Here is a 24,880-nt window from a genome sequence, read left to right on the forward strand (position 1 = left end):
GGCAACCAAAAACGCCCCCCTTAGAAGGTTTGTTTGCAGGGGGGGGGGGGGCCGGTGCAACCATTGTCTGCAATTTTATTGTTATTTTTTTTATTACTTATTTATCGAGTCATTCCCTCCTCTTTTTATATTCCTGTCTCTCTTTCAAACGACTGCCTGGTTGCTAGGTTAAACTGGACCCTAGCAACCAGGCAGCTGCTGAAACGCCAAACTGCTGAATGAAGCCACAAGTAATAAAAAATGAAGACCAATTGCAGTAGAATATAAAAGCAGTTCTGAATTCCAAGGGGAATGACGCTGCAGACTTTTCAAAACGCGGTTTGTACCCCTTTAAGAAAAATAAAGCTAATTACTAAGAACTCAGGGTTTTTTTTCCCCGTAAAAATAGCTTCTCTGCGGAGGCGCGGCCGTGGCAGGATTATAAAGCAGCCTGCGTGCTTTCCGTGTGTACAGGATAATGTAGGGGCTTTAGCGCTGTTTATTTACATTGGCCCAGGTTGCTTAAGATTGGATGAAAGATGAAAACCATGATCACAAAAGAAATCAAATACTTAAAAAAAAAAAAAAAAATTCCAAAGGTTTTTTTTTTTTTTTCTTTCTTGGACGGACTGACACGCCCCCTCCCAGGGAAACGATCAGATTGTTTCAGTCTGGCAGCTGAAAGGTGGCACAGAGAGTGTGTAAATGTAGTACAGATGGTTATGCCCTTATACAGGGCCTTATAAGGGATAATGTACCCCCTACTGTAAATGATAAGGATATTAGCAGTCACTGAGGGGTTCTGTGCCCATATAAAGGCACAAGGCTGCAGGCTGAGTTATACAGGGAACTCTGAGTATCACTCATGTATTATAAGGGATAATGTACCCCCTACTGTAAATGATAAGGATATTAGCAGTCACTGAGGGGTTCTGTGCCCATATAAAGGCACAAGGCTGCAGGCTGAGTTATACAGGGAACTCTGAGTATCACTCATGTATTATAAGGGATAATGTACCCCCTACTGTAAATGATAAGGATATTAGCAGTCACTGAGGGGTTCTGTGCCCATATAAAGGCACAAGGCTGCAGGCTGAGTGATACAGGGAACTCTGAGTATCACTCATGTATTATAAGGGATAATGTACCCCCTACTGTAAATGATAAGGATATTAGCAGTCACTGAGGGGTTCTGTGCCCATATAAAGGCACAAGGCTGCAGGCTGAGTTATACAGGGAACTCTGAGTATCACTCATGTATTATAAGGGATAATGTACCCCCTACTGTAAATGATAAGGATATTAGCAGTCACTGAGGGGTTCTGTGCCCCCCATATAAAGGCACAAGGCTGCAGGCTGAGTTATACAGGGAACTCTGAGTATCACTCATGTATTATAAGGGATAATGTACCCCCTACTGTAAATGATAAGGATATTAGCAGGCATTGCGTGCCATACACCTGTGCGTTACTAATTACTGTATTTGGCCTTTGCTTGAGCCCCCAATGGTCGCAGCACAGAGCCTCTAATGAGGATTATTATTTGGTTATTAGGGAACAGGTAGGTAGGCTTGTGTGAGCCAATATACACAATGGCGCTGTGCTGGGATGATGTAACCGGGCGTGTAACGCCATTGTTATAAGCAGAGCTACCCCAAGCCGGCGTGGCTTTTAGTGCCGTCTGGGGGATTCCTGGATTGTGTTTTACTATTATCTTGTGCCAGCAGCCTACTAGCAGCCATTAAACTCACCTGTAAAGTACAACGCTCGCTTCCCAGGCGTTTATTAGACACGGGGGCCTGGAAAGATTCACGAGCTGATAAATCTCTTATTGGAGTTTTACGACGAATAAGCCTCGCCGGTTCCTTTTTGGGCAGAAAACACCTTTTCTGCAAAATCTGGATCAATAAAGTGCAAGTTGCTTTATATGAAAGAGCTGAAAATGTGCGTACAGGGTAAAAATTGCTTCGGGGGGTTATTATTGTGTATTGGGGGGGGAGTGATTTATTTCATGCACTTTAGACTTCCTTTCTGTAATATGATTGGATGAAACAGCAGTCCCACACTCATAGTAATCCATTTGGATTTTGGCTGTTATAATTATAGGTCTAAGAGACAACGATCTTTGATTGGCCAAAGTGTGGGCCAATGTGTGTATAGCCATAGCAGCCAATAATGTGTGACTCTGGCTTTGGGGAGGGTCTGCCCATTTGTACCCAGTTTAACTCAGTGCCCTGCCGGCATCATAGTAATAACACAGCAGGAATGAGATTATATTTAATATGATTTGGATTACTTCCCCTTGTACAATGTGAGCCATTCTACACCGTGGGTTATTATATATCTATAAAAACATAACAGATGACCACGGCGGTTATCTGGCAACAAAACACAATAATCACTCCCTGGACAGCGGACGCATAGGAAACGAATGGAATTCAAACCAATAGCTCCAGGGAGACAAGGAATTACCTTTGTACCTGTTCTCCAGCATAACTGCATGGGGGGGTTAATAATGAGTAAGATAAGAGCTGGTAATCTTACTATAGATAGGACCCCAAGCTGTTTAGGGTTGGTCTCAGTGAACCCCAATGTTTAAAAATGTACAGTTCCCTCCGACAATAGAGACCATCTACGTACAATCTATGGAATCTACCCAGGCTACCAGTTATGGGGACCTCCCCAGGTTACCAGCTATGGAACCTACCTAGGCTACCAGCTATGGAACCTACCTAGGCTACCAGCTACGGAACCTTCCCAGGCTACCAGCTACGGAACCTTCCCAGGCTACAGCTACGGGACCTCCCCAGGTTACCAGCTACGGGACCTTCCCAGGCTACCAGCTACGGGACCTCCCCAGGCTACCAGCTATGGGACCTTCCCAGGCTACCAGCTACGGGACCTTCCCAGGCTACCAGCTACGGGACCTTCCCAGGCTACCAGCTATGGGACCTTCCCAGGCTACCAGCTACGGAATCTACCTAGGCTACCAGCTATGGGACCTTCCCAGGCTATCAGCTACGGAATCTACCTAGGCTACCAGCTATAGGACCTTCCCAGGCTACCAGCTACGGAATCTACCTAGGCTACCAGCTATGGGACCTTCCCAGGCTATCAGCTAAGGAATCTACCCAGGCTACCAGCTATGGGGACCTTCCCATGCTACCAGCTATGGGATCTCCCCAGGCTACCAGCTATAAGATCTCCCCAGGCTACCAGCTATGGGGACCTTCCCATGCTACCAGCTATGGGATCTCCCCAGGCTACCAGCTATAAGATCTCCCCAGGCTATCAGCTATGGGACCTCCCCAGGCTACCAGCTACGGGACCTCCCCAGGCTACCAGCTATGGGACCTCCCCAGGCTACCAGCTACGGGACCTTCTCACAAAGGAAACTTTGGTAATGGAATATTAATGAGTTTTTCAGCTGAGACAGTGAATTAGAATAGGCCTAAAGCCATTTATAAAGGAGGGGCTGGTGCTCTGCAATCATCTTGTGCCCTAGAGGCTGATTACACAATTACACAGTGAGACTTAACAGGGAGATTAACACGGGTGGGGATGTGTGAGTTAAATGCAGCCCCCCCTCCGTAATGGACCATTCCATTGTGCTGCTTTATGGAGCGCCTGTGGGTCCAATGGAACATGTTGCTCAGCGTGAGGTGATCTCATGGCTTGCTCACACCCTTCCCAATCCCATTATGATTTAATAACGTGAAGTCATTGTTTGCTCTGACTGCTGTTACTTGCTGTACTTGCCGTAGGTGTTCCTCCTGTCTATCACCCTATTGTTACCAAGCCCTATATTTCATGCCTTAATGTTTTTCTTCTTTTGGTAATGTCCGGGAACCCAAGCACAGCAGTAGTGCCAACTCTATTGGCATGCCCATTAGCTTTGCTATGAGGTTAAGGTGGCATAACTAGAACTTTTTGTATTTCTTCCATTGTATTTGCTTTTGGGCAGCATCTCTGCCTACAAAACCCCAGCAGGCTGGATTAATGGGCTTTAGGTCATTAGAACATAAGGTAGCTCTCCTTCATCGATGGCAAGCCCCCCGTAGAGAGTCCCTCGGCCCATGAACAGTCTGGATTCTGCTTGCACGTAGGCAGTAAGAGTATCTGGGTGGCAGCTGGATTCAGTCGGACTTGGCAGCAGAAAGGCCTGGACCAACCCTCACACCAATAGGACAACTTCTAACCAATGAGTTCTTCATTATAGCCTCCTCTGGGTATTAGAACTTTTATGAAGTATGAAGACAGACTTCTAGTCGAGGAGAGACCCGTAAATCACACAAAACCCAAGCCTTTTAGTTATTCATGGCCTGCAGAAGGTGCGGCAGCGGTTGCCAGCTGTGCCCTAACAATGGACCACTACCCAAAATGTTGGTATCTCTTTCTTCTCACATTAGCATTTAGATCAGTATACACAGCACCATCCTCCGAGTAAATAAAGGGCTAATCCCGTGTGTTTGCAATGCAAATAATGCTGTTTGCTCCCCACAGCAAACAATGGGCTGATGTTATCTCACATAGAGGAACCTGGAAATTGGCCTCCCGAGGAAGGAATGCAGAACCTCTGTCAGTTCAGAACATAATGAAATAACAGATCAGACTCTGTCGGGCTAATACTCCGGCTAATAGGTTTATACTCCGGCTAATGGCTTAAGGTGGCCATACATGCAGTGATTTTCGATCATTGGTCGACCATTGGTCGCACGAAAGATCATTCCCACCCTCCACAGATGTTCAGGGCTGAATCGTCAGATATGGAGGTAGAAACTATAGGAATTCTACCTCCTTCTGCCGATTCAGCCCTGAAACGAGGTTTCGCACGATATCATCGGTGCGTGTATGGCCAACTTTATACTCTGGCTAACAGGACAAACTTCTGAAACTGCCCCGTGCACCCTAAACTTGACTTAATGGCAACTGCCTTCAGTGCAGATAGATACACTCAAGTGAGCATCCTTGGGACAAATATACTTGTACTATTTGTACATTTTACGATGGGTGGTTGCCATTCAAGGCAATGATAGGCATCATGGGTGGCTTCACTTGGACAATTTGATCAGCTGGGAGGCTGAACAAAGGCAAATGTCCTGCTTTAAAATGATAAAGCTTTGTCATACGACTGAATTATTTAGGCAGCCGGGGGATAGGGAATACATCTTCTCCTATTGGGACTATTTACCTTAGTGGTAATGTTACTGAATCTGGAAGCTCAGATGAACTGGTTGGTGAGACACCATGATGTCACAGCTGACATTGTTTCAAAACTAATAGTGATTGGCTGCACTATCTTGACCACTCATGGTTGATGGCCAATGGATATTGCCACTTCTTTGTGCTCGAAGACCAGTGTCAGAAAATCCCTAGACTTTGGGCCCGCTCTCCCCTTCTCTGTTCACCCACTTTCTTTAATCTCTCAATTACTTTTTTTTACATTCTATTATCTATCCTTTCCTCCATTTCTTCTGTTTCTTCTCATATAGAATTGAGTAATGGCCATGGTATAGGTGTACAAGCAAATGGTTGGGTGAGCAGGAGGACCCTTTAACCCCTGGGCCCACCGGGAATTTACTTGGTATCCTGGTGGGCCAGTCCGACACTGTCGAAGACACCCCTACACAGGTCCTACTGACACTAGATTATCTTGTTGAGTTAGGCTCATGTCTGCCCCTAGCCTAAAGTCAGTATGAGGCCCCCCCACAGGAAAAATTCTGTCTGTGGGTAAAATCAAGGCGTTTTTAGCATTGACATCAATTTGTAAAACATTACATACAACAGTATTCGGTCTATAGTACCAGGGGAACAATATTTCTCTTGTGCAAGTCATTTCCTGCTGTTACTTGTCATGTCTGATAAGAACCTCCTGGTTGCTAAAGTGAGAAAATACAAAGCCATGTCTCCAGGCCTGTCAGAAAGGCAGGGTGTGCAATATACTATCCCCAGGCCAGTCGTAAAGGCAGGACGTATAGTAAACTCTCCCACCCCCGGTCTGTAGGAAGAGTGTGGTGAGCACGTGCATTATGGTCCCCCTGGGGTTGTAGAAAAAGCAGGGCCTCCAATATACTCTCCCCAGACCTCTATGTAAAGGAGGGAGTGTTATCAACTCCTAGTCCTGTGTGCATGGGAACTGCAACGAGTGTTATTATGTGAAGGCTACAATGGGTTCATCCAGATAAAAGCAACTTTAATCTTGCGTGCAAAGGTAGAGGAGGGTATAAAGCCTGTAATGACATGGTTCCTTTATGAACGGGGCTCCAGCAAATACCTGGAAGCCAGTGAGACGCAAGTGAAAACTACGCAGGGGGTAATAACTACATGCTCATTTCTTTTGCTGAATAAAGCTATTATATATATACTCAATAAAAACAATAAAGTTATTATTCAGTAATTAAATATATAGATACTTTCACCAGACATGTGGTCCTTCCTTGCCTTGAGCTATGGTGAACTAAGTGCTAAATCATTGCTAAATCATTGAATACAGAGTCGGACTGGGGTGGGAGAAGCCCACAGAGTTACCACAGGGCCCCCCACATGCTCTCAGGGGCCCCCTACTACCTGCCCACCCATGCGTACATACCTTATACTTTGCTGTGATTGGGAGAAAGAGCAGGTATGGGTCCACCAGGTTTTTTTTCTGGGGTTCTGCCGGCCCAGTCCGACCCTGAATTCAAACATGTTTAGCCTTTTCCTTTTCACGTGGTTTTCTCAGGGGACAGTGGAGGGCAATTTTTATTCTATATCAGCGGTTCTCAACCTGTGGGTCGGGACTCCTTTGGGGGTCAACTAAGACCATCGGAAAACACATTTCCGATAGTCTTAGGGATACTTTTATGGTTGGGGGTCACCGCAACATGAGGAACTGTATTAAAGGGTCGCGGCATTAGAATGGTTGAGAACCACTGTCCTAAATAGTCAAGGGTTGGTCAGAAAGCTGCTTGTAGGACTTCTTGGCTACGGCCAGTAAGTATTGTACACATGCTAAATTGGCTATAAATTCATCTGTTATAACTACCGCTGGTTTGTTATACTTTCCGTCTGTTTTCTCTATGGTTGTGGCCCAGTAGCCCCATACAACTTAGCTGTTATTGTGCGGTCATAGGCTTGGACTGGCAATCAGTTGATTCTGGCAAATGTCAAAGAGGCTGTGGTACGATGCCATAGATAGTCGCTATTGAACAGGTTGGTGGGGGCCCATTTGGATTACTGTTTATAGGTATGGGATCCGTTATCCGGAAAACCGATATCCAGAAAGCTCCGAATTACGGAAAGCCTGTCTCCCATAGACTCCATTTTAATCAAATAATTCACATTTTTAAAAATGATTTCCTTTTTCTCTGTAAAAATAAAACAGTGCTTTGTATTTGATCCCAATTAAGATATAATCAGTCCTTACTGTAAAAGTAATACAGTCATTTTTAATAGTAAAATAATACTATTGGGTTTGATTAATGTTTTATTGATTTCTTAGTAGACTTAAGGTATGAAGATCCAAATTACGGAAAGACCCCTTATCCGGAATACCCTTGGTCCTGAGCATTCTGGATAATGGGTCCTAAACCTGTACTTGAAATACCAGGGCCTATTCTGAATTCCACTCTGGTCTGGTCATGTTTCTTTTGTGGAACCAGCTGCAGAGGAGGCCACGGTGGACTTTGTAATGGTTGGGTAGTGTATAGCTTCTTGTTTGCCATTATTGTCAAAAAGGAACATACTGTTTGCCTTTAGAATGGAACTTTTCCCTCATAAGCCGCCAATATGTAGCCAAGCCCCCTAGTTTTGGCACCATGGAGTCAGTGTAGAGTTCCAGTATATATAAGAAGATAACCCCTTTTTTTCAGTGGGCAAGATTAAATACTATGCTGATATTTCTGCTGTCAGAGTGATGAACTATAGCAAGGACTACAGAAGGTGCTATTGTTTTGTATTGTCTGTGAAGAATACATTTGGTGTGTTGGCAATACAGAAACCCCTATTCATATACATATGCAAACCCGCAGTGACCTTGTCCTACATTATTGCTGCCAATTTTAGGTAGAATATATACACATTTCCACTCATTTTTGGCACGCTCACTTTTCTAGTAGCTCCATCTTGGCCTTCGCAGCACATCTCATACATAAACATCTCACCGCACACACACATATATATACCTTTTTTAGGAAATATATGAACTGCTATTAATCTACCGGTTCCTCACAATTTCCATAATTGCTAGTGAGGCAATCTGGATTTTCTCCAAAAGTAATGAATACTCTCAAAATGCAGAGACAAAGAATTTCCCAGAAAGTGACCCCTTGCTTAGGCACAGAGAAAGTATCTGGGCCCCTTGCCAGCGAAACAGCAAGAAGGTCATTGTGCGAGGCGGTAACATTTGGGTTCTTTAGGGGATGATTGTGTGGGGCATTAACATTTGGGTTCTTCAACATTTTGCCTTTCTTTAACATTTAGCTTCTTTAGGGGTTGATTGTGTTTCAGCAATATTTGTCTCTTTAGGGGTTGATTGTGTGTCGGCAATATTCGTCTCATTAGGGGTTGATTGTATGGGCTAGTAACATGGCTTCTTCATCAGTAACTCAGAGTTAGAAACATTTGGGTTCCTTGAGCACGTATTGTATGGGTTCTTCAGGGGATGATTGTGTGGGGCATTAACATTTGGGTTCTTCAATATTTTGCCTTTCTTTAACATTTAGGTTCTTTAGGGGTTGATTGTGTGTCAGAAATTTTTGTCTCTTTAGGGGTTGATTGTATGGGCTAGTAACATGGGTTCCTTATCAACTTCATGGGTTTCTCCATCAAAAAAGTCAGAAACATTTGGGTTTAGAAATATCTGTATTACTGTGTGGGTGAGCAACCTATAGGTCAGTGTCCATTTTGGTTCTTCATGGTCTGACTGTATGAATCAGTAACATCTGGGTTCTTCGGGGTCTGACAGTATACATAAGTAAAGTTTGGGTACTTGGGGTCTTTAGGGGAGTCAGGTACAGCTGGATACTTCAAGGATCGTTGTGTGGATCAGTAACATTTAGGTTCTTCATTGCTGACTAGGTCAGGAACATCTGGATTCTTCAGGTAGGAATTATGGTACAGGTCAGTAACATGGGCTGCTCCATGACTGATTGCATGGGTTTTTCCCTTATATCCTAATCCTTTAGTGTAGCCATGTATGAAATTATTCCTTGGATTTGGACAGAAACCCAGAAAGAGCTAAACTTTTTTTTATGTGCTTGTGCACATAAATTTCAGTTTGGACAAACGAGAAGAAATTTTTGAATTTGAATCGGAAACATATCCAATCAGAATCTGTAAGATCACCATCATGGGCCCATTTTGGGCAGATGTCTGTCCAGAATCGCTCAGCTTAGCACAATAGGATAATAGCCATCTAGCTAATAAATATTAATGTATATCTGTGTTGTAAAAACTAATGGTTCAGTATGAGGAATCAAAGGGCGTAGAATTACAGATTTCCGCCGACAGTTACGATAAGATTGGGAATTGTTATCAGTACAGAAATGAATGACTGGGCAGCCGAAACCCACAAAATAAGCAATCTAATCTGACTACTGTAGGCATGAAAGTGATTTATTTGGGTTATCTGTCTCCATGATCTGTGCAGTAGAACTCCTCAGGGAAGAGATGAGGGGAAAAAAAGAGATTTTTTCCCCAAAAAAGGGAAAAAGTTTGAGTGAACCCATGCTGCCCCTTATAATCCATGGGATTTGAAGCAGATCTGACTATTAAGCCTTGTCACATGGAGTTTATAAAATGCTATGTGTCAGGCTCGATGCTAATCCTGTCTTGTTGCTCTGTAAGTTGGCTTTGGCTATGAAAACACAGGCAAGTACATTCAAAGTACAGATGATATAGTACATTCCTGTGTATACACAAAACAGCAATGTGAATTTATATAAATGGTGGCCGTACGTAGCTCTGCATTGTGGTTAGCCAACTAATCAGCCTAAATGGAGTCTTAAACAAATCCTGAAGAAGAGGGTCTTATAGAAGAGGCAGGATCTGTGGCCCTCTTAATTCCAGGTCTGTTGATGCTTAAACATGGCCATAGCTGGGCTGATATTAACCAATTTAATCACTGTTGACCTAGTGACCAGCCAGTGTATACAATAGGCCAGTTCCAAACCAATTTGTGCCCGTTAGTGTCTAGCAGTACCACTGGTGGCCCCTGATCCTCCATCACCTGTGTGTCTCAATGACATCCAAAGTTGGGCACAATCCAGAGGACACTCTCTGGTACTAGTATTAATACTTAGTACAATGTTGATCCAAGGATGAGTACCACATGTTCAACCTCTACTACATGACGGCTCTTCTTGCATATGTTTCTATTGAGCTGAAGGGGTGGGACGTAGATTGGAACACACTGGTGGATCACACTGGTCAAGGTACATATTGCTGTGTAGAAGCATTATTGGCCTTGTGAGTTAGTTCAACTGATCCAGGTTGGAGCTCTGCCCATATGTTTCCAGTATTGTATGGACCTTCTTTTTCCATTAGTGGAACAGCACAAGGTTTGTATTAAGGGGATGCTCAATTGTCCCTTGAACAAAACGCCATGTTCTGGCCCCACCTTGGCAGTTCTCCGTGGAGATTCCTTGAGTTGATTTCTTGCGCACATCAAATACATCTGTCTCCGGCTGAACAGCTGTGGTTGTGTGACTGGTAGCAGGCAGTAGCTTGGGGCCCAGCTAGGGAATTAATGATGGAATTGGGGCTGGCTGAGAATTGACGTCTCTGGGAGTAATATATTCTTTGCATCGTCCCCTGGGAGACTTAGGTTTTTCCATTAATAAAGGCGGACAGGCTGAACGAGACAGAAGTTCCATGATCTCGGCAGGACTAGTTGATCAGGAGGCATTAGTCACAAAGTCTATATAAAATGGAAGTAAAATGCATTAGGAGTATTTCCAACCAATATAGAATGATCTAAAGAAAGGTGGCACAGACTCAGTGGGAGGAGGCCAGGTGAGCACCCTGGTCCCCAAACTATATTATGCTTCGTCGAGCAGTTGGAAGCAATAGTAAAGTAGAAAAACTCCAAAATTGTAGCTTCTATTACAAATAATTGTAATAATATATGGCCCTGGGCCCAGACTAGCTTTCTAATGGTTAATTATTGTCCCTCAAATTCAAGACTGCCAGCTCAACAGTTTCAAAATAGCCCTCCCAAACCTCTTTGTTACATGGAAAAAGGCAGCGGTACAAGGATTTTCAAAGCAGCTGGATAGATGTCTAGTTGATCCTTGTCGGATTCTTGTTGTGCAGGCCATCATTATGGACCCATACATGCCCAATAAAAAAAGCTGCTGACTTAAGTGGTCCATGTTGGCAGCTTATGTTAGCCTGTTTATTAGCCATGAAAATCCTGGTCACATTTTTCTGGGGTGTTTATACACAGAGTTTTGTTCAGCGTGGTTGTTGAGTAAGGAAAGTGGTCAAAGTCGTGTTTCCATCTTCACCAAGTTCCGCAGCTGATTAACCACGAGGCACCATGCTGTAGGCCCATGCCCTTTTTATTTGCCAGAAGGCATTTTCCATGAAAATAAGGCTTTGATTCCTGCAGATTGACTACAGACAGTGTCCTCTGTTCCATTGGCTTTAAGGTGGTCATACATGTTAAGATCTGCTCGCTTGGCGAGGTCGCCAAACGAGTGGATCTTCTCCCAATATCCCCACCTACGGGTGGGCCATATCGGATGAATATCCGATATAGGGCCAAACGATCGAATTATAACGACGGCAATGGGCGCAGTCGGTTCGGGGACCACATCAACGAGCTGATGCGGTCCCCGATCTAACTACATTTTTTAACCAATTTCAGGCCAGATGTCGGTCGAGCAGGCCGGTTGTTGCTGCCCCTAAGGGACCGATATCGGCAGCTACAATCGGCCCGTGTATGGCCACCTTTAGGGCTCTGAGAGTTTTAGACCTGAAAGATAGCAATCTTTTATTGAGTAGAACAAGTGATTTATCTCGTGGCCAATTGCTGGATTTACTTAGCAATGCAGAAATCTCCCCCAGTGGAGCGCTAATCTGATGTGACTGGGGGCACCAGTGCTCAGAATGTCATTAGCCGGCCGTACTGGAAGAGCTCTAATTTCAGGCAGACGCCGGCCTAATGAAACATATCAGTTGAGCTGTTACATTCCTTATCCCCAGCTATACATCACAGGCCCGGGGAAGGAATGAAAATACACAAGCGGCCGGTGGAAAACAAATTTTTCTCATTTCCTGCTGGTTCTTGAATTAGCAGATGACAGCCTCCAGCCTGAGATCCGATTATGGTACCATTACATTATAGCGGGTAAGGAAGCGCTGACACATATGTGCACTTTGGTTCCAAGAAGGATTAGATAGAAACTTGCAATGGCTGTGTTGTTAAATAGATATCATGGCCCTGTATTGTTCTATATGTTCTGAGAAAAACTAACCAACAGATCATTTATATCAGTGGTTCTCAACCTGTGGGCCGGGACCCATTTCACAGGGGTCGCCTAAGACCGTGGGAAAACACATATTTCCGATGGTCTTAGGAATAATTTTATGGTTGGGGGTCAGCACAACATGAGGAACTGTATTAAAGGGTCGCGGCATTAGGAAGGTTGAGAATCACTATAGTCCAGGGTTGGTCAGAAAGCTGCTTGTAGGACTTCCTGGCTACGGCCAGTAAGTATTGTACATATGCTAAATTGGCTATAAATTTGTCTGTTTATATCCTAACAAGTGACCTACCGAAGAATCTTCAAAAGATCTTCAAAATGGCATACACATATAGGGTAAATATTGCCCTTTCATATCATTTCCCCTCAGCCGCCATTTTGCGCTGTTGTTTATATCACTCATTGATCACCTGACAGGAAATAAGGCAGGTTTTAACAGGAACAGGATCAAGTGATGTAATTAAATCCCTGCCCTTGTTCAATGGCTAGCAAGTATGTGTGAGCTTAGTTTGTGTGTGAGCACAGTGCCTCATACGAGCCACAGGGATCTTTCTATATAGGATAATTCCGTGGCAATATAGGTCTGAGTATTCCATACATTAGAACAGTGGGAATTGTGGCATGTACAGGGTACCTGTATATCTGAGGTAGTGGTATAAACTCCTCCCACTTACCCATCATTCTGTGTGTGTATCACATGGTATCGCTGAAGCAGGGAAGGCAAAGCACACCTAGATATGATGGCTATATACCTCATTTTACCTATTAAATGAGGTTTTAAAATTTAATTTGTTGGAATTTTCCACTTGACTTTGAATACTGGACTTTTTTCTAGTACTGGTACTGATCCATTGCCTGAGAGGAGCTCTGCCCTCGGTTTGGCACGGCGTTGCACTTTTGCCCCACTTGCGTTATTACTGAATACATTATGCAGGTCACACTTCCTTCTCTTTGTGGCTTTGTTGGTTTCGGTGAGAGCGCACACATGTCTGTATTTTGCTTAATTGGCCTCCGTCGTTAGGCCCAGCCCTGCTTGCCGATATTTTCGTTTATATTCTTATTTTGGGGCTGTGTTGATTTCTGTTTGCGTCGTCGTGACAACGTTTAATCCTCTGCAACAGGGTCCAAGCAGACGAGAGATGAGACGTGGCCTTTTGGAAAGGCGCGATGAGAAAGAGAAATGTTGATGTGAATGTGACTAATAAAATATACAAAGTCCAATTATTGGTGCTCAAGCAGGGAAACCATTCCGAGCCGCCGGATCGCTGGAAACTGGAGCCCGGACAGACTGCTGTGCTTGAGGGGGGAGATGGGAAAAACTCCCAGTCGCTTTGCTGAGCCGGCATTTCTGCCAGTCCTGTAATCCCTTAAACTTGTAACTTTATCTTCTGCCTTGAAGCCCCCCTAATTCCGCCCCATCGCTCTGCCAACATCCCCCGACTCTGTAGCCATGAGTCATTGGTGGTGTTCTCGGCACGGTTACCAGATACTCAAATAATTGCAAAAAAACCCCTAATTTTGGCTAAAATTAAAAAATATATTCTAAGCATCAGGAAGGTACCGCAGTCAAGGACTCTGTGGCAGAGGAGGCCCTAAAAGTATGATTCCTGAGTCATGAAAAGGGCAGGGCTTGCAGGAAATGGGTGGAGCTTGGGTGAATTGTGGGTGGGGTTTTGGTTTAATTGGCATATCCTGGGTTGATAAAAGCCACGGCATATGTGTACTAGCCATTTTTTTCATTGGGGCCCTATGCCCAAGGCCAAGGTGTGCAATGGAGGGCAGGACCGGACTGGCAATCAGCAAACTTTATCAAATCCCAAAGGGGCTGCTGTTGTGAGATGCCATAGACAGTCACTATTTATTGGGCTGATGGGGGCTTTTTGGGCCTTTGTGTACTTGAAATGCCAGGGGCTATTGAATTGCAGTCCGGGCCCAGCTAACTTAGTAGTAGAGGCAGGATCGGACTGGGCCGGCAGGACACCAGGAAAATACTCAGTGGGTCCCAGCAGCCCAGACCTGACCCTGTTGCCGCTCCTCCTGGCCACTGCTGTCCTTCCCTGATGCGTTCACATATGCACATTCAGGGGAGGACGTCGAGCAGGGGGCCCATGGGGGGAAGGGGGGCTTAGGGGTGCACAGTGAAGGCCCCTCCAGGAGACAAGTACCTTGGGAGGTGCGGGGCCCATTATTCCTAATGGCACCCCTGTAAAGGTAATTGTTATTGAAAGTAGTGTCTGCCGTTTGCCATTACCTATGGCACGCACTAAGCTATACTTTAATGCTATACTGTCTAAGGGAAACAATATGGCGGCTCCCAACACCCTAATTTGCCAGCCGTACCATTTTGGTGGGTTCCTTCACTATTCAGAACCCAGGCAGTTACTGTACTACAAACGGCACATGTGAGTGTGGGACAGCTGGAACAGTGAGCTACCAACATGGAATTCACATGTGAGCCAATTTGCTCCGACCCATTCCCTCACCCGTATACTGGATATAAACCCACGTACCAGAATGCTTTGCTCTGCAGTTTATTCCTTATCATTTTTCAAACATTTCCCAATTCTATCATTTATTACCAGCACCCTACTAAAGACCAGCACCACCATTATAACTGTATTTGATTGACGAGGAGCTATTTTTGTAGATATTTTTTGCTTAGAAAAGGGCTGGAAAGTCCCTGAAAACCAAAAGAGGGAGGAGATGCTGAATTTATTCAAAACAATCATGTATATTTACTTAAAGTGCTAGGAAATATATATATTTTTTTCTACTCATGAGAATTAAGACTTTGCATTCCTGTTGCAGGGGTTTCCCCATCTTTTATAAAAGTGTTTCTGATTCTACATATAGATATGGCTGATTTAAAGTATAGAGGTCCAGGCATCCCCCCACAAGGTCCAAGTAGTCAAGGTTGCCCCCCACAAGCCCAAAATATACACAGGTCTATGGCAGCCTACAGCAGCCGTTGCTGGCGTTTGTTAGAATATCCATAGCCTGATGTTACCCAAGCAGGTCCATGGCTGCCTAGTACAGGTGGCTACTAATCATGTGTCATATTATGACTGGGGCAAATAGTCATACGGGAACGGGAGCCTGTGTGTGGGTCGCTGGATTCCTATTGTCAGGCACACAATGGGGCCTTTGGGGCTGCATCTGCCCGGAATGCTTGGGACTCAGGTGGCCATCCCTTTGTGTTATGTTTGGGCACGGCGCTGTTGTTAAGCGTAACACAGTCGCGCTCACACCCAGCAAGCTTTGCAACTGTCAGGGAGGAGCTGGGGTTTGTAAAGGACTATAAAAACAGCCAAAACCTTTGCCCTCGATATATATGCTCAGTTTCTGTGAAGGGCAAAATAACCTGCTATTCTGACCTATCACATACATTCTAGCAGCACACCTTTCTGCAGAGGCTAATTCAGGCTTTCTTTGTAATGATTGCAGCGCAGGTCTAGTAACCCATAGCAACCAATGCTTGTTTTCAAACAGGTAACCAGTAACTGCTTGCTGCTTACTGGGTTGCTATGGGGATCTAAACCCCATATCTCATGGCTTGGGCATTAAAGAACATGACTATTTACTAGGGGATGCCTAGCAAACTTTTCAATTGGTCTTCATTATTTATTTTGTACAGTTTTTTTTACGTATTTGCCTTCCTCTTCGGACATTTTCCAGCTTTCAAATGGGGGTCACTGACCCCAGAAGCCAAAAGCTATTGTTCTAGAAGGCTACAATGTTATTGTAACTTTTTTTTACTTATCTTTCTATTCTGGCCCTCTCCTATTTATATATTGGTCTCTCGTTCAATCCACTGCCTGGTTGCTAAGGCAAACAAGGCCCTAGCAACCAGATAGCTGCTACAATTTCAAACTAGATAGCTGCTAAGCAAAAAGCTAAATAACTTAAAATCTACAAATAAAAAATGAAGACCAATTGCAAACTGTCTTAGCACTCTGCTCCATACTAACAGTTAATTTAAAGGTGAACTACCCCTTTAAAGACACAAAATGTGGCATTTACTGGCTCAAAATGGCAGGTGACATTCTCATGACTTTCCCACTTACCCATGATTCCATTTGTGCGTATCACATGATATAACTAAATATTAAAGGTGAAATAGTACTACTGTGAAAATCAAACCCCACACAGTCAGTCGCTTTCATTGCTCTGCCTTCAGCTGTCTAAAAAAATCACTGATTGGTTGCTATGGGTTGCTACCTAGGTGCAAATCTGCCAATTGCAGATTCTAGGGGTGGGGCTTGTTAGAAAGAGGTGACGCCTACAAATATTTTGCCAGGTAGAATTCTACTTACATCACTTATGGTATCATCTTCCCTTTTGAAGAGTCAGCGTTACTCCTGCAGTGGATTCATGGGATTGGGCAAGCTTGGACAGGCTCCGGCCTTGCGTCCTAGTAACCGTCTCCAGGCTGGGCCTTTTCTCCTACAAGATCAAATCTTGGCTGCCTTCCGAACAAGTGGTGGAAAACTACTGTGACAGTTGCAGGGGGAGGGAGGGGGCCGCCTGATATTTTTTATGTGATGTTTGCGTAGCTGTTATAGGATCCAGGGCCTGGAATGCGTGAGATCTGGGGAGTTTTGGACCAAATCGAGTACACTCCGTCATGTTCTGTCAGCCTTGCTGAGAGAAACTGCTTTTATAGATTCCTCCAATTCAAGTTTCTACCTTCTCAAGATCCTTTTAGGTAGAAAAAGAATCTCATATAAACTACTTGTTACAGGCCCTGCCCACTTACCTATCATTCTAGGTGAATCAGTAACGCAAAACCCACCTAGAGATGAGGAACCCCTCATATAAACTACTTGTTACAGGCCCCTCCCACTTACCCATCATTCTGTGTGTGTGTCACATGTATCACTGAATCAGTGAGGGCAAAACCCACCTAGATATGAGAAACCCCTCATATAAACTACTTGTTACAGGCCCCTCCCACTTACCCATCATTCTGTGTGTGTGTCACATGGTATCACTGAATCAGTGAGGGCAAAACCCACCTAGATATGGGGAACCCCTCATATAAACTACTTGTTACAGGCCCCTCCCACTTGCCCATCATTCTGTGTGTGTGTGTCACATGGTATCACTGAATCAGTGAGGGCAAAACCCACCTAGATATGGGGAACCCCTCATATAAACTACTTGTTACAGGCCCCTCCCACTTACCCATCATTCTGTGTGTGTCACATGGTATCACTGAATCAGTGAGGGCAAAACCCACCTAGATATGGGGAACCCCTCATATAAACAACTTGTTACAGGCCCCTCCCACTTACCCATCATTCTGTGTGTATGTGTCACATGGTATCACTGAATCAGTGAGGGCAAAACCCACCTAGATATGGGGAACCCCTCATATAAACAACTTGTTACAGGCCCCTCCCACTTACCCATCATTCTGTGTGTGTGTCACATGGTATCACTGAATCAGTGAGGGCAAAACCCACCTAGATATGGGGAACCCCTCATATAAACAACTTGTTACAGGCCCCTCCCACTTACCCATCATTCTGTGTGTGTGTCACATGGTATCACTGAATCAGTGAGGGCAAAACCCACCTAGATATGGGGAACCCCTCATATAAACTACTTGTTACAGGCCCCTCCCACTTACCCATCATTCTGTGTGTGTGTGTCACATGGTATCACTGAATCAGTGAGGGCAAAACCCACCTAGATATGGGGAACCCCTCATATAAACTACTTGTTACAGGCCCCTCCCACTTACCCATCATTCTGTGTGTGTCACATGGTATCACTGAATCAGCGAGGGCAAAACCCACCTAGATATGGGGAACCCCTCATATAAACTACTTGTTACAGGCTCCTCCCACTTACCCATCATTCTGTGTGTGTGTGTCACATGGTATCACTGAAGGCACCTGGATAAATACTGTTGAAGGCTTAGCACATAGGGCCACATCCATATGGACATGAAAGCACCAAGAGAAACCATCTTTCCTGAGGCCTGGCCTTGGAGTCAGAATCTGACCTGAAGGAGGCTTTGGCAGGAGGCTGCCAATAAGTGAGGCCTAGCTGCTGTATAGATACGTATGCATGTCAACGGCCAACTAAGCCCTTCAAAGGTCTGAGGGAATGGCTACTGTGCCTTATTCTGTGGTCAACCCCCCTATGATCCTCCTGCTCAGCAGAGCCAACATGAACTTGGTCACCCATGGGTGCTGGTGAAAGCTAGGCGGGACACCGGGAGGGGGAGGGTTGTGCTGTTAGATGACTTTGGCAATGGGTCACTGTATGTGAGTGGAATAGGGAGGGTCTCTGTGGCCGGCTAGGGGCTCTCATGAGCCACGTGCCATGGCAGAGTCTCCAGAGGGAAACATGTTGCATACAGGTGCCCGAAACCGCAATGAATACAGCAGTGTGCGAGGCATTCCTCTGACAGTCCCTGTGCCTCGCATCTGGATGATGCCGCTTCCTTATAACACAAACAGGAAACGCTAGCAGATCCTGTAGACGTGAGACGAGGTTTCCGTGTTTAAACTACACGAGGGGGAACCATCTCGGGAGGCCGTAAGATTTCATTCTCTTTAAACGATACCCCCCTCCGTGGGCATTTTCTAGAACAACAAAGCAGCCAGAGTAGGCAGTTGCGTGCTAGTGCTTACACGAGGAGTGTTCTGTAGGCAGGCGACTGCGTAGAACAAACTCTGCTGGGTAAGGTCACGCTAAATGATACAGGGAGGTGGCCCTTTTCTGAAATACAGAGCAAAGGTTTGGTGGTAAAAATGCATTTAAATATATGACGTTGCTCCTCTATATGTTAGTGCATGGTGGCTACCTGGCTATGGTGGCTTCCTGGAAGAAGACCAAGCAGTGTGGCAGCTTCTTCTGATAAATACAAGTATGCTCGTCGTGCATTTCAGAGGTGACGTGAAATATCTGTGTGTTTTACAGGAACTCTGCTCATAAAAAACATGGCAAACAAAGGGCCTGCCTACGGACTGAGCCGCGAGGTGCAGCAGAAGATCGACCAGAAGTACGACAATGATCTGGAGACCATCTTGGTGCAGTGGATCAAAGCTCAGTGTGGGACTCATGCTGGGTCGTTCGACGGGCAAGGGAAGTCAGCCGTACAGGTCTGGCTAAAGGACGGCACTGTGAGTAACCTTGCACACCTTTAGGGGGTGACACCATGGGCAATAAATCTAGCTGTTGTAGTCATAGGCTGTCAATTACAGCCTCCAGCAAGCTGTAGGAGAACTTAAGTTAGTCAAGATACAAGCAGTATACAAATACCATCATGCTTTGCCAGTCAATGGCTTCCAAAATCTTCTGAGAAATAAAGAACTGTAGTTCGGTAACAGAAAAGGCTGATGGGCCATGCATCTCCTCTGCTGTATGGTAGTTACGCCACTGATGTGCAAGTTAACAAAAAGTCAGTCCACATCTGCCCAAACTCACCCTCTCCAAACTAGCCCAACCCACTGCGCTATCATAACCTGTATACCCCTGCCCACCAAATAACAGCTGATAAAGGACCATGACATCATGGTGGGGCAATGCCACACAGTTCTGCTGACCATCAGTCATGACACCCAAAAGGGTTGTTCCAGCCCTGTACCCACCAAACTTTCCTGATTGATACTGACCCAGACCCAATTAGATATCAGTTGGGTAGTTGTTTTGGCTCCATACATTGAACAATAAAGTAGTGACTTGGTCAAGAGTATCTGAGAGAGCAGCTAGTATTGGCCCGTTGGTGGCCAACTTTGGAGCTTTAGCACTAGCAGAGCTGCTGTGCTCTTTGCTATGTAATGGGAAGAACTTTCCCTTATCTCACACTGTTTCTGCTCTTTCCAGGTGCTTTCCCATCTCATTAACTCCTTGGCCCCTGGGTCTATTGCAAAAGTGCAGACATCTGCCATGGCGTTCAAGCAGATGGAGCAGATCTCACAGTTCCTGAAGGCCTGCGAACGATACGGAATTCCGGCCTCCGATCTGTTCCAAACTGTTGACTTGTGGGAAGGTACGTAGCAGAATACGTTTTTGTTGCAGATGTATGGGTCACCTTGGGTATGCTCGTCTGTAACTTGGGAATTCCGTGGCTATAATAGAATATCTTGCCAATAACTTTCCTTGATGCTGTAGGCATCTCCATTCCTCGTTGGGTTTTTTTTCTTGTTGGTCTAAACCCACTGCATTTATCTTACCTGCAATAGAGCTATGACTACCCAAGAACTCCCAAGACGTGCTGCTTTCCAATAGGTCATTGCTTTGGGGCTGAAAATGCCATATAGTGTCTGTAATATAACTTCTTTGCGTTTCACAGGCAAGGACATGGCCAGCGTACAGAGGACACTCATGAATTTGGGGGGCATTGCTGTGACAAAGGGTGATGGCTACTTCCGTGGTGACCCCAACTGGTTCCCAAAGTAAGTTTTGCTTTTGATACATCCAATCAGTGCCTACTTCCATAACAGTTGCCAAAGCGTTGATGTTTTCAAGAATATCAGTTTCCATGGGGCTTATTATCTGCCATGAAACATATTTTCAGAGCCCAAATCAGTACCGATATTTGTCTTGTGTTTCAGTCCTTTCCCTATTGATATTTAGTCCTTCAAACCACAGCCATCAGTGAACTGTCTTAAGCCGACCATACACGTAGCAATTTCGATCTTTGTGCAACTGTTGGTTCCCACTCTCTCCACTGATGTTCAGGGCTAAATCATCAGATATGGAGGTAGAAACAATAGAAATTCTACCTCCTTCTGCCGATTCAGCCCTGAACGTAGATTTTGCTTGGGCGCCATTTAAAATCTTTTAACCTGGCCAATCGACGAGTCGACTGATATCCGCAGCCTTTTGCAATATCGGTCGCCTCGTCGAGCTGCCATACATGCACCGAATATCGTGCAAAACGAGGTTTCGTACAATATTATCGGTGCATGTATGGCCAGCTTTACAATAACACCTTCTACATCATATGGAAAACTCAACTCAAGGCCAACTTCCCCTTTTAGTATGTTAAGAAAGTTTACAGTTGGTTTTGTGGTGGTCACCCTAGTAACTAGATAACAAACAAAGAATTTAAAAAAAAATTGCCCAAATGTGAACTGCCTTAATATGCCGATGTGTACATCTACGGCACAGCAGAAGCGACTTTTCCTCCAGGTTTGGCTTCGGCTATATTGTAGTGATGCATGGTATGATAGCTAAGGGATTAAAGTGGACCCCTGTTTAACAGCTACTACTGGATTAACCGTCCATAAAGTCTTAAGTTATACTTAGCTCTTTTCTCTCATTTTAGGAAATCCCAGGAGAACAAGAGGGAGTTCTCCCAGGACAAGTTAAAAGAGGGCCAGAACATCATCGGCCTTCAAATGGGCACCAACAAGGGAGCATCGCAGTCCGGCATGACTGGCTATGGCATGCCAAGGCAAATCCTCTGACCACACAGACGACCGAAGGAACCATCCAAGAACCAAAATGGATACATACTCATCTCCCATAACTTGCCCATTCCTTCTCTCCACCCTTCACCTTCTGTTAGTTGATAGGGCACATTCCCGACCATGTCTGAGGCACCACTGTGCTTTCAGAGAGCAATCTTTCTTACTGCCATTAAGCTCCGAACCACTTTAGCATATAAACATTACAGTGTTTGCAGGAAGCAGACTAGTTAGCCAGCATCAAGTGGGTCTTGACCGATTGTATGCTTATATCTCAAGCTTGGAATTGTGCTTAGATAGCCGTAGCTATATCTCCACACCCATTTCAAGGACCCTAGAAATTATTTAAATATGGAACGAAGCTGTTCTGGTAAATAAGGCAGCTGTTTGGTTCTCAGCAGTGAACAGAAAGATGACTCCATGTCTTAATTTTATTGCCTTAATATGGTGGGCACCACGATGATCTTCCTTCTTCTCTCTTGCCTTAACATTCCACTTGTAGTGCCTAATTATTTTTTTTTATATGTATACCTGTTTGACCAAATTTTAAAAGTTTTTGTACCTCCCCCCCAAAAACCAGACTGATTTTTTTTTGTTCGGTTTTGACTAAATGTTTGGTAAGCATTTTCACAAAGGTCCCGTAGCATTGTTCCATATATTCCGCCATTGAGGCGTTCTACGGCACACTGAGTTTCTCCCTGCCGTGGATTTCTTTCCATTGATACCCATAATATTTGCATGGGTCACCTCAAGCCTGCTCGTTAAATACCTAGCCAGGGAGACGTTGAGCGACAGGTAGCGGGTATTTGCTTTGTAGCTAATACTGAAGCCCATCAGAAAGTCCCGTTGGCCTGAACAAGGCATCAGAAGGGTCTTTTGGGGCAACACAAGTCAATAATGCCATTTCTCAAGTAAATGGAACCTTCAACCAACCAGTTGTTGTTGAGCTATTAATCTCAGAATACTGGGAGGTCTGAAGATCTTCACATCCATGCTTTATAATCTATCCACTTCAGTTTGGGCGCTTCGGCATTGTGCTGGGGTCCACCTTCTCTCCTTCCCTGCTTGCCACCATATTCCTGCCTGTGTAAACCAGTGGTTCTACCTTCTGTTCCCCTCAAGATATGTTGCTGATAAATATTCAATTAAAGACCAATCTATGTTTATAGAAACATGGTATGCTTGTGTTTATTGGCATTGTGGTGTTGCAGATAAACCACATTAGTAGGGGAAGACATTTAAGGAGATGTTTACCTTTAAAAAAAAAAATCCTTTGAAAGGTCCCACGTCCTTCAAGTATATAATAACATTTTACCAGTCCTTAAGAAGGAGCTCTTAGCCCTTAAGAAGGTTATTAGAGGGAAATTCCTCTCTGGGTGGTTTCCAGGCTGGTGAAAAATGTGAAAATAGAAAAACGAAAGAACGGGGAACGGTAATATAAACAGCAGTGCAGCACTGCCAGGCATGTGTGGAGTCAGTAATAACTCCCGTAGGGAGTACACAAGGGCTGGGCAGCGTACAGGTACATTATATGCACAGGTGTGCTCTTTCTATATAGCCGAGGTGGGTAGTGCACTCCCATTATATGCACAGGTGTGCTGCTGGAAAGAATGAGGATATAGGTTAATGAATGCACAGAATGAATGTCCTGTCCGTACATACAATGCATAGGCAGATATTGCCCAACGGTGGGACCCATACACAGGCCAATGAGGTGCTGAATCTGTCCAAAGAGTCTGAGTCAGCAGCTTTTATTGGCCTGTGTATTGCCACTTTTACAGCAGAAATCACTAATATATGCCCCTCCTCCCAAACAAGTGACTGCCCCCTGCTATCAGTATGTGACTCGCAATATGAGTAAAGGTGGACATACACAGTACTCATTTAGCAAGGTCGCCAAACTAGTGAATTGTCTCCCAATATGCTTACCTATGGGGGGCGATATCGGGCCAAACGATCAAATTAAAACTGTGGGTATATGGGCCATCGGAGCGAAGATCAACGAGCCGATGCAGTCCCCAATACGACAGGAAAATCGAAACTGCCCAATCAGGTATATGGGCCATCAGACTGAGGATCAATGAGCCAATGCAGTCCCCAATATGACAGGAAAATCAAAACTGCCCAATGAGGTATATGGGCCATTGGCCAGAGGATCAACGAGCTGATGCAGTCCCCAATACGACAGGAAAATCAAAACTGCCCAATCAGGTATATGGGCCATCGGACCGAGGATCAATGAACCAATGCAGTCCCCAATACGACAAGAAAATCAAAACTGCCCAATCAGGTATATGGGCCATCGGACCGAGGATCAATGAACCAATGCAGTCCCCGATATGACAGGAAAATCAAACCTGTCTGATCTGCCCAATTTCTGGCCAATTGTCAGTTGGGCAGGCCTTTTGAGGGGCCACATACACGGGTAGATAAGCTGGTGAATTGGTCTGAAGTACCCGAATTAGCAGCTGAAATCTGTCCGTGTATGGGCACCTTAAGTAATACGTTAGGCAGGTAAAGATTACTAATAAATAATACTATTTAAAAGAGAAACTTTTACAATAAATAATATAAAGAATAGTATACCCCTATTGCAAAGTATAAGGATATTATAAATCACCAAGGAATCCCATTACTGGAGGCCTGTGCTTTTACATAGGTCACAGAACTCTGAGATGACTTATATACTATATCCTCATATCATATATATGTTGTATATATTAGCAGGATGACCCTTCCCCCTTAAAAGAAAAATGATCCTCTATTCTGAAACAGGGTTTATCTTCCCCTTAAAATCCGGACCGGGGGGGGGGGCAGGATAACTTTACACAGTGCCTGGTTTGGCTACCAGTTTGTGCTTCTCCGAAATGTCTCTTGGCTGACTCCTCTCGTGGAGCTGCCTCTCTCCAGGATAAATATTTATGCCGCTGTCCCTGAGTGTTTTGCTTTCTATCTGGATGAAGATGGATGTTTCCTTTATCCCGGCATTTTTTGCTGTGATGAAGAA

At 44.7% G+C, this 24,880-nt stretch overlaps 1 protein-coding gene across 3 annotated transcripts in view; it reads left to right on the plus strand.

The window, feature by feature from the left end:
• tagln2 (transgelin 2) overlaps window positions 1-23,045 on the plus strand; it is a 28,598-nt gene extending 5,553 nt beyond the window's left edge. Inside the window, exons 1-5 of one of the 3 annotated variants that reach the window (XM_012969826.1) lie at window positions 18,941-18,994; window positions 19,379-19,581; window positions 20,285-20,450; window positions 20,754-20,856; window positions 21,732-23,045. In XM_012969826.1, coding sequence (XP_012825280.1) covers window positions 19,399-19,581; window positions 20,285-20,450; window positions 20,754-20,856; window positions 21,732-21,873 — 594 coding nt within the window. In that variant the 5' untranslated portion in view covers window positions 18,941-18,994; window positions 19,379-19,398 and the 3' untranslated portion in view covers window positions 21,874-23,045. 3 annotated transcript variants of the gene reach the window in all.
• Window positions 23,046-24,880: the final 1,835 nt, after the last annotated feature.

The sequence above is a fragment of the Xenopus tropicalis genome, chromosome 8 (assembly GCF_000004195.4).
Source record: "Xenopus tropicalis strain Nigerian chromosome 8, UCB_Xtro_10.0, whole genome shotgun sequence".
In the NCBI taxonomy this organism is placed as follows: domain Eukaryota; kingdom Metazoa; phylum Chordata; class Amphibia; order Anura; family Pipidae; genus Xenopus; species Xenopus tropicalis.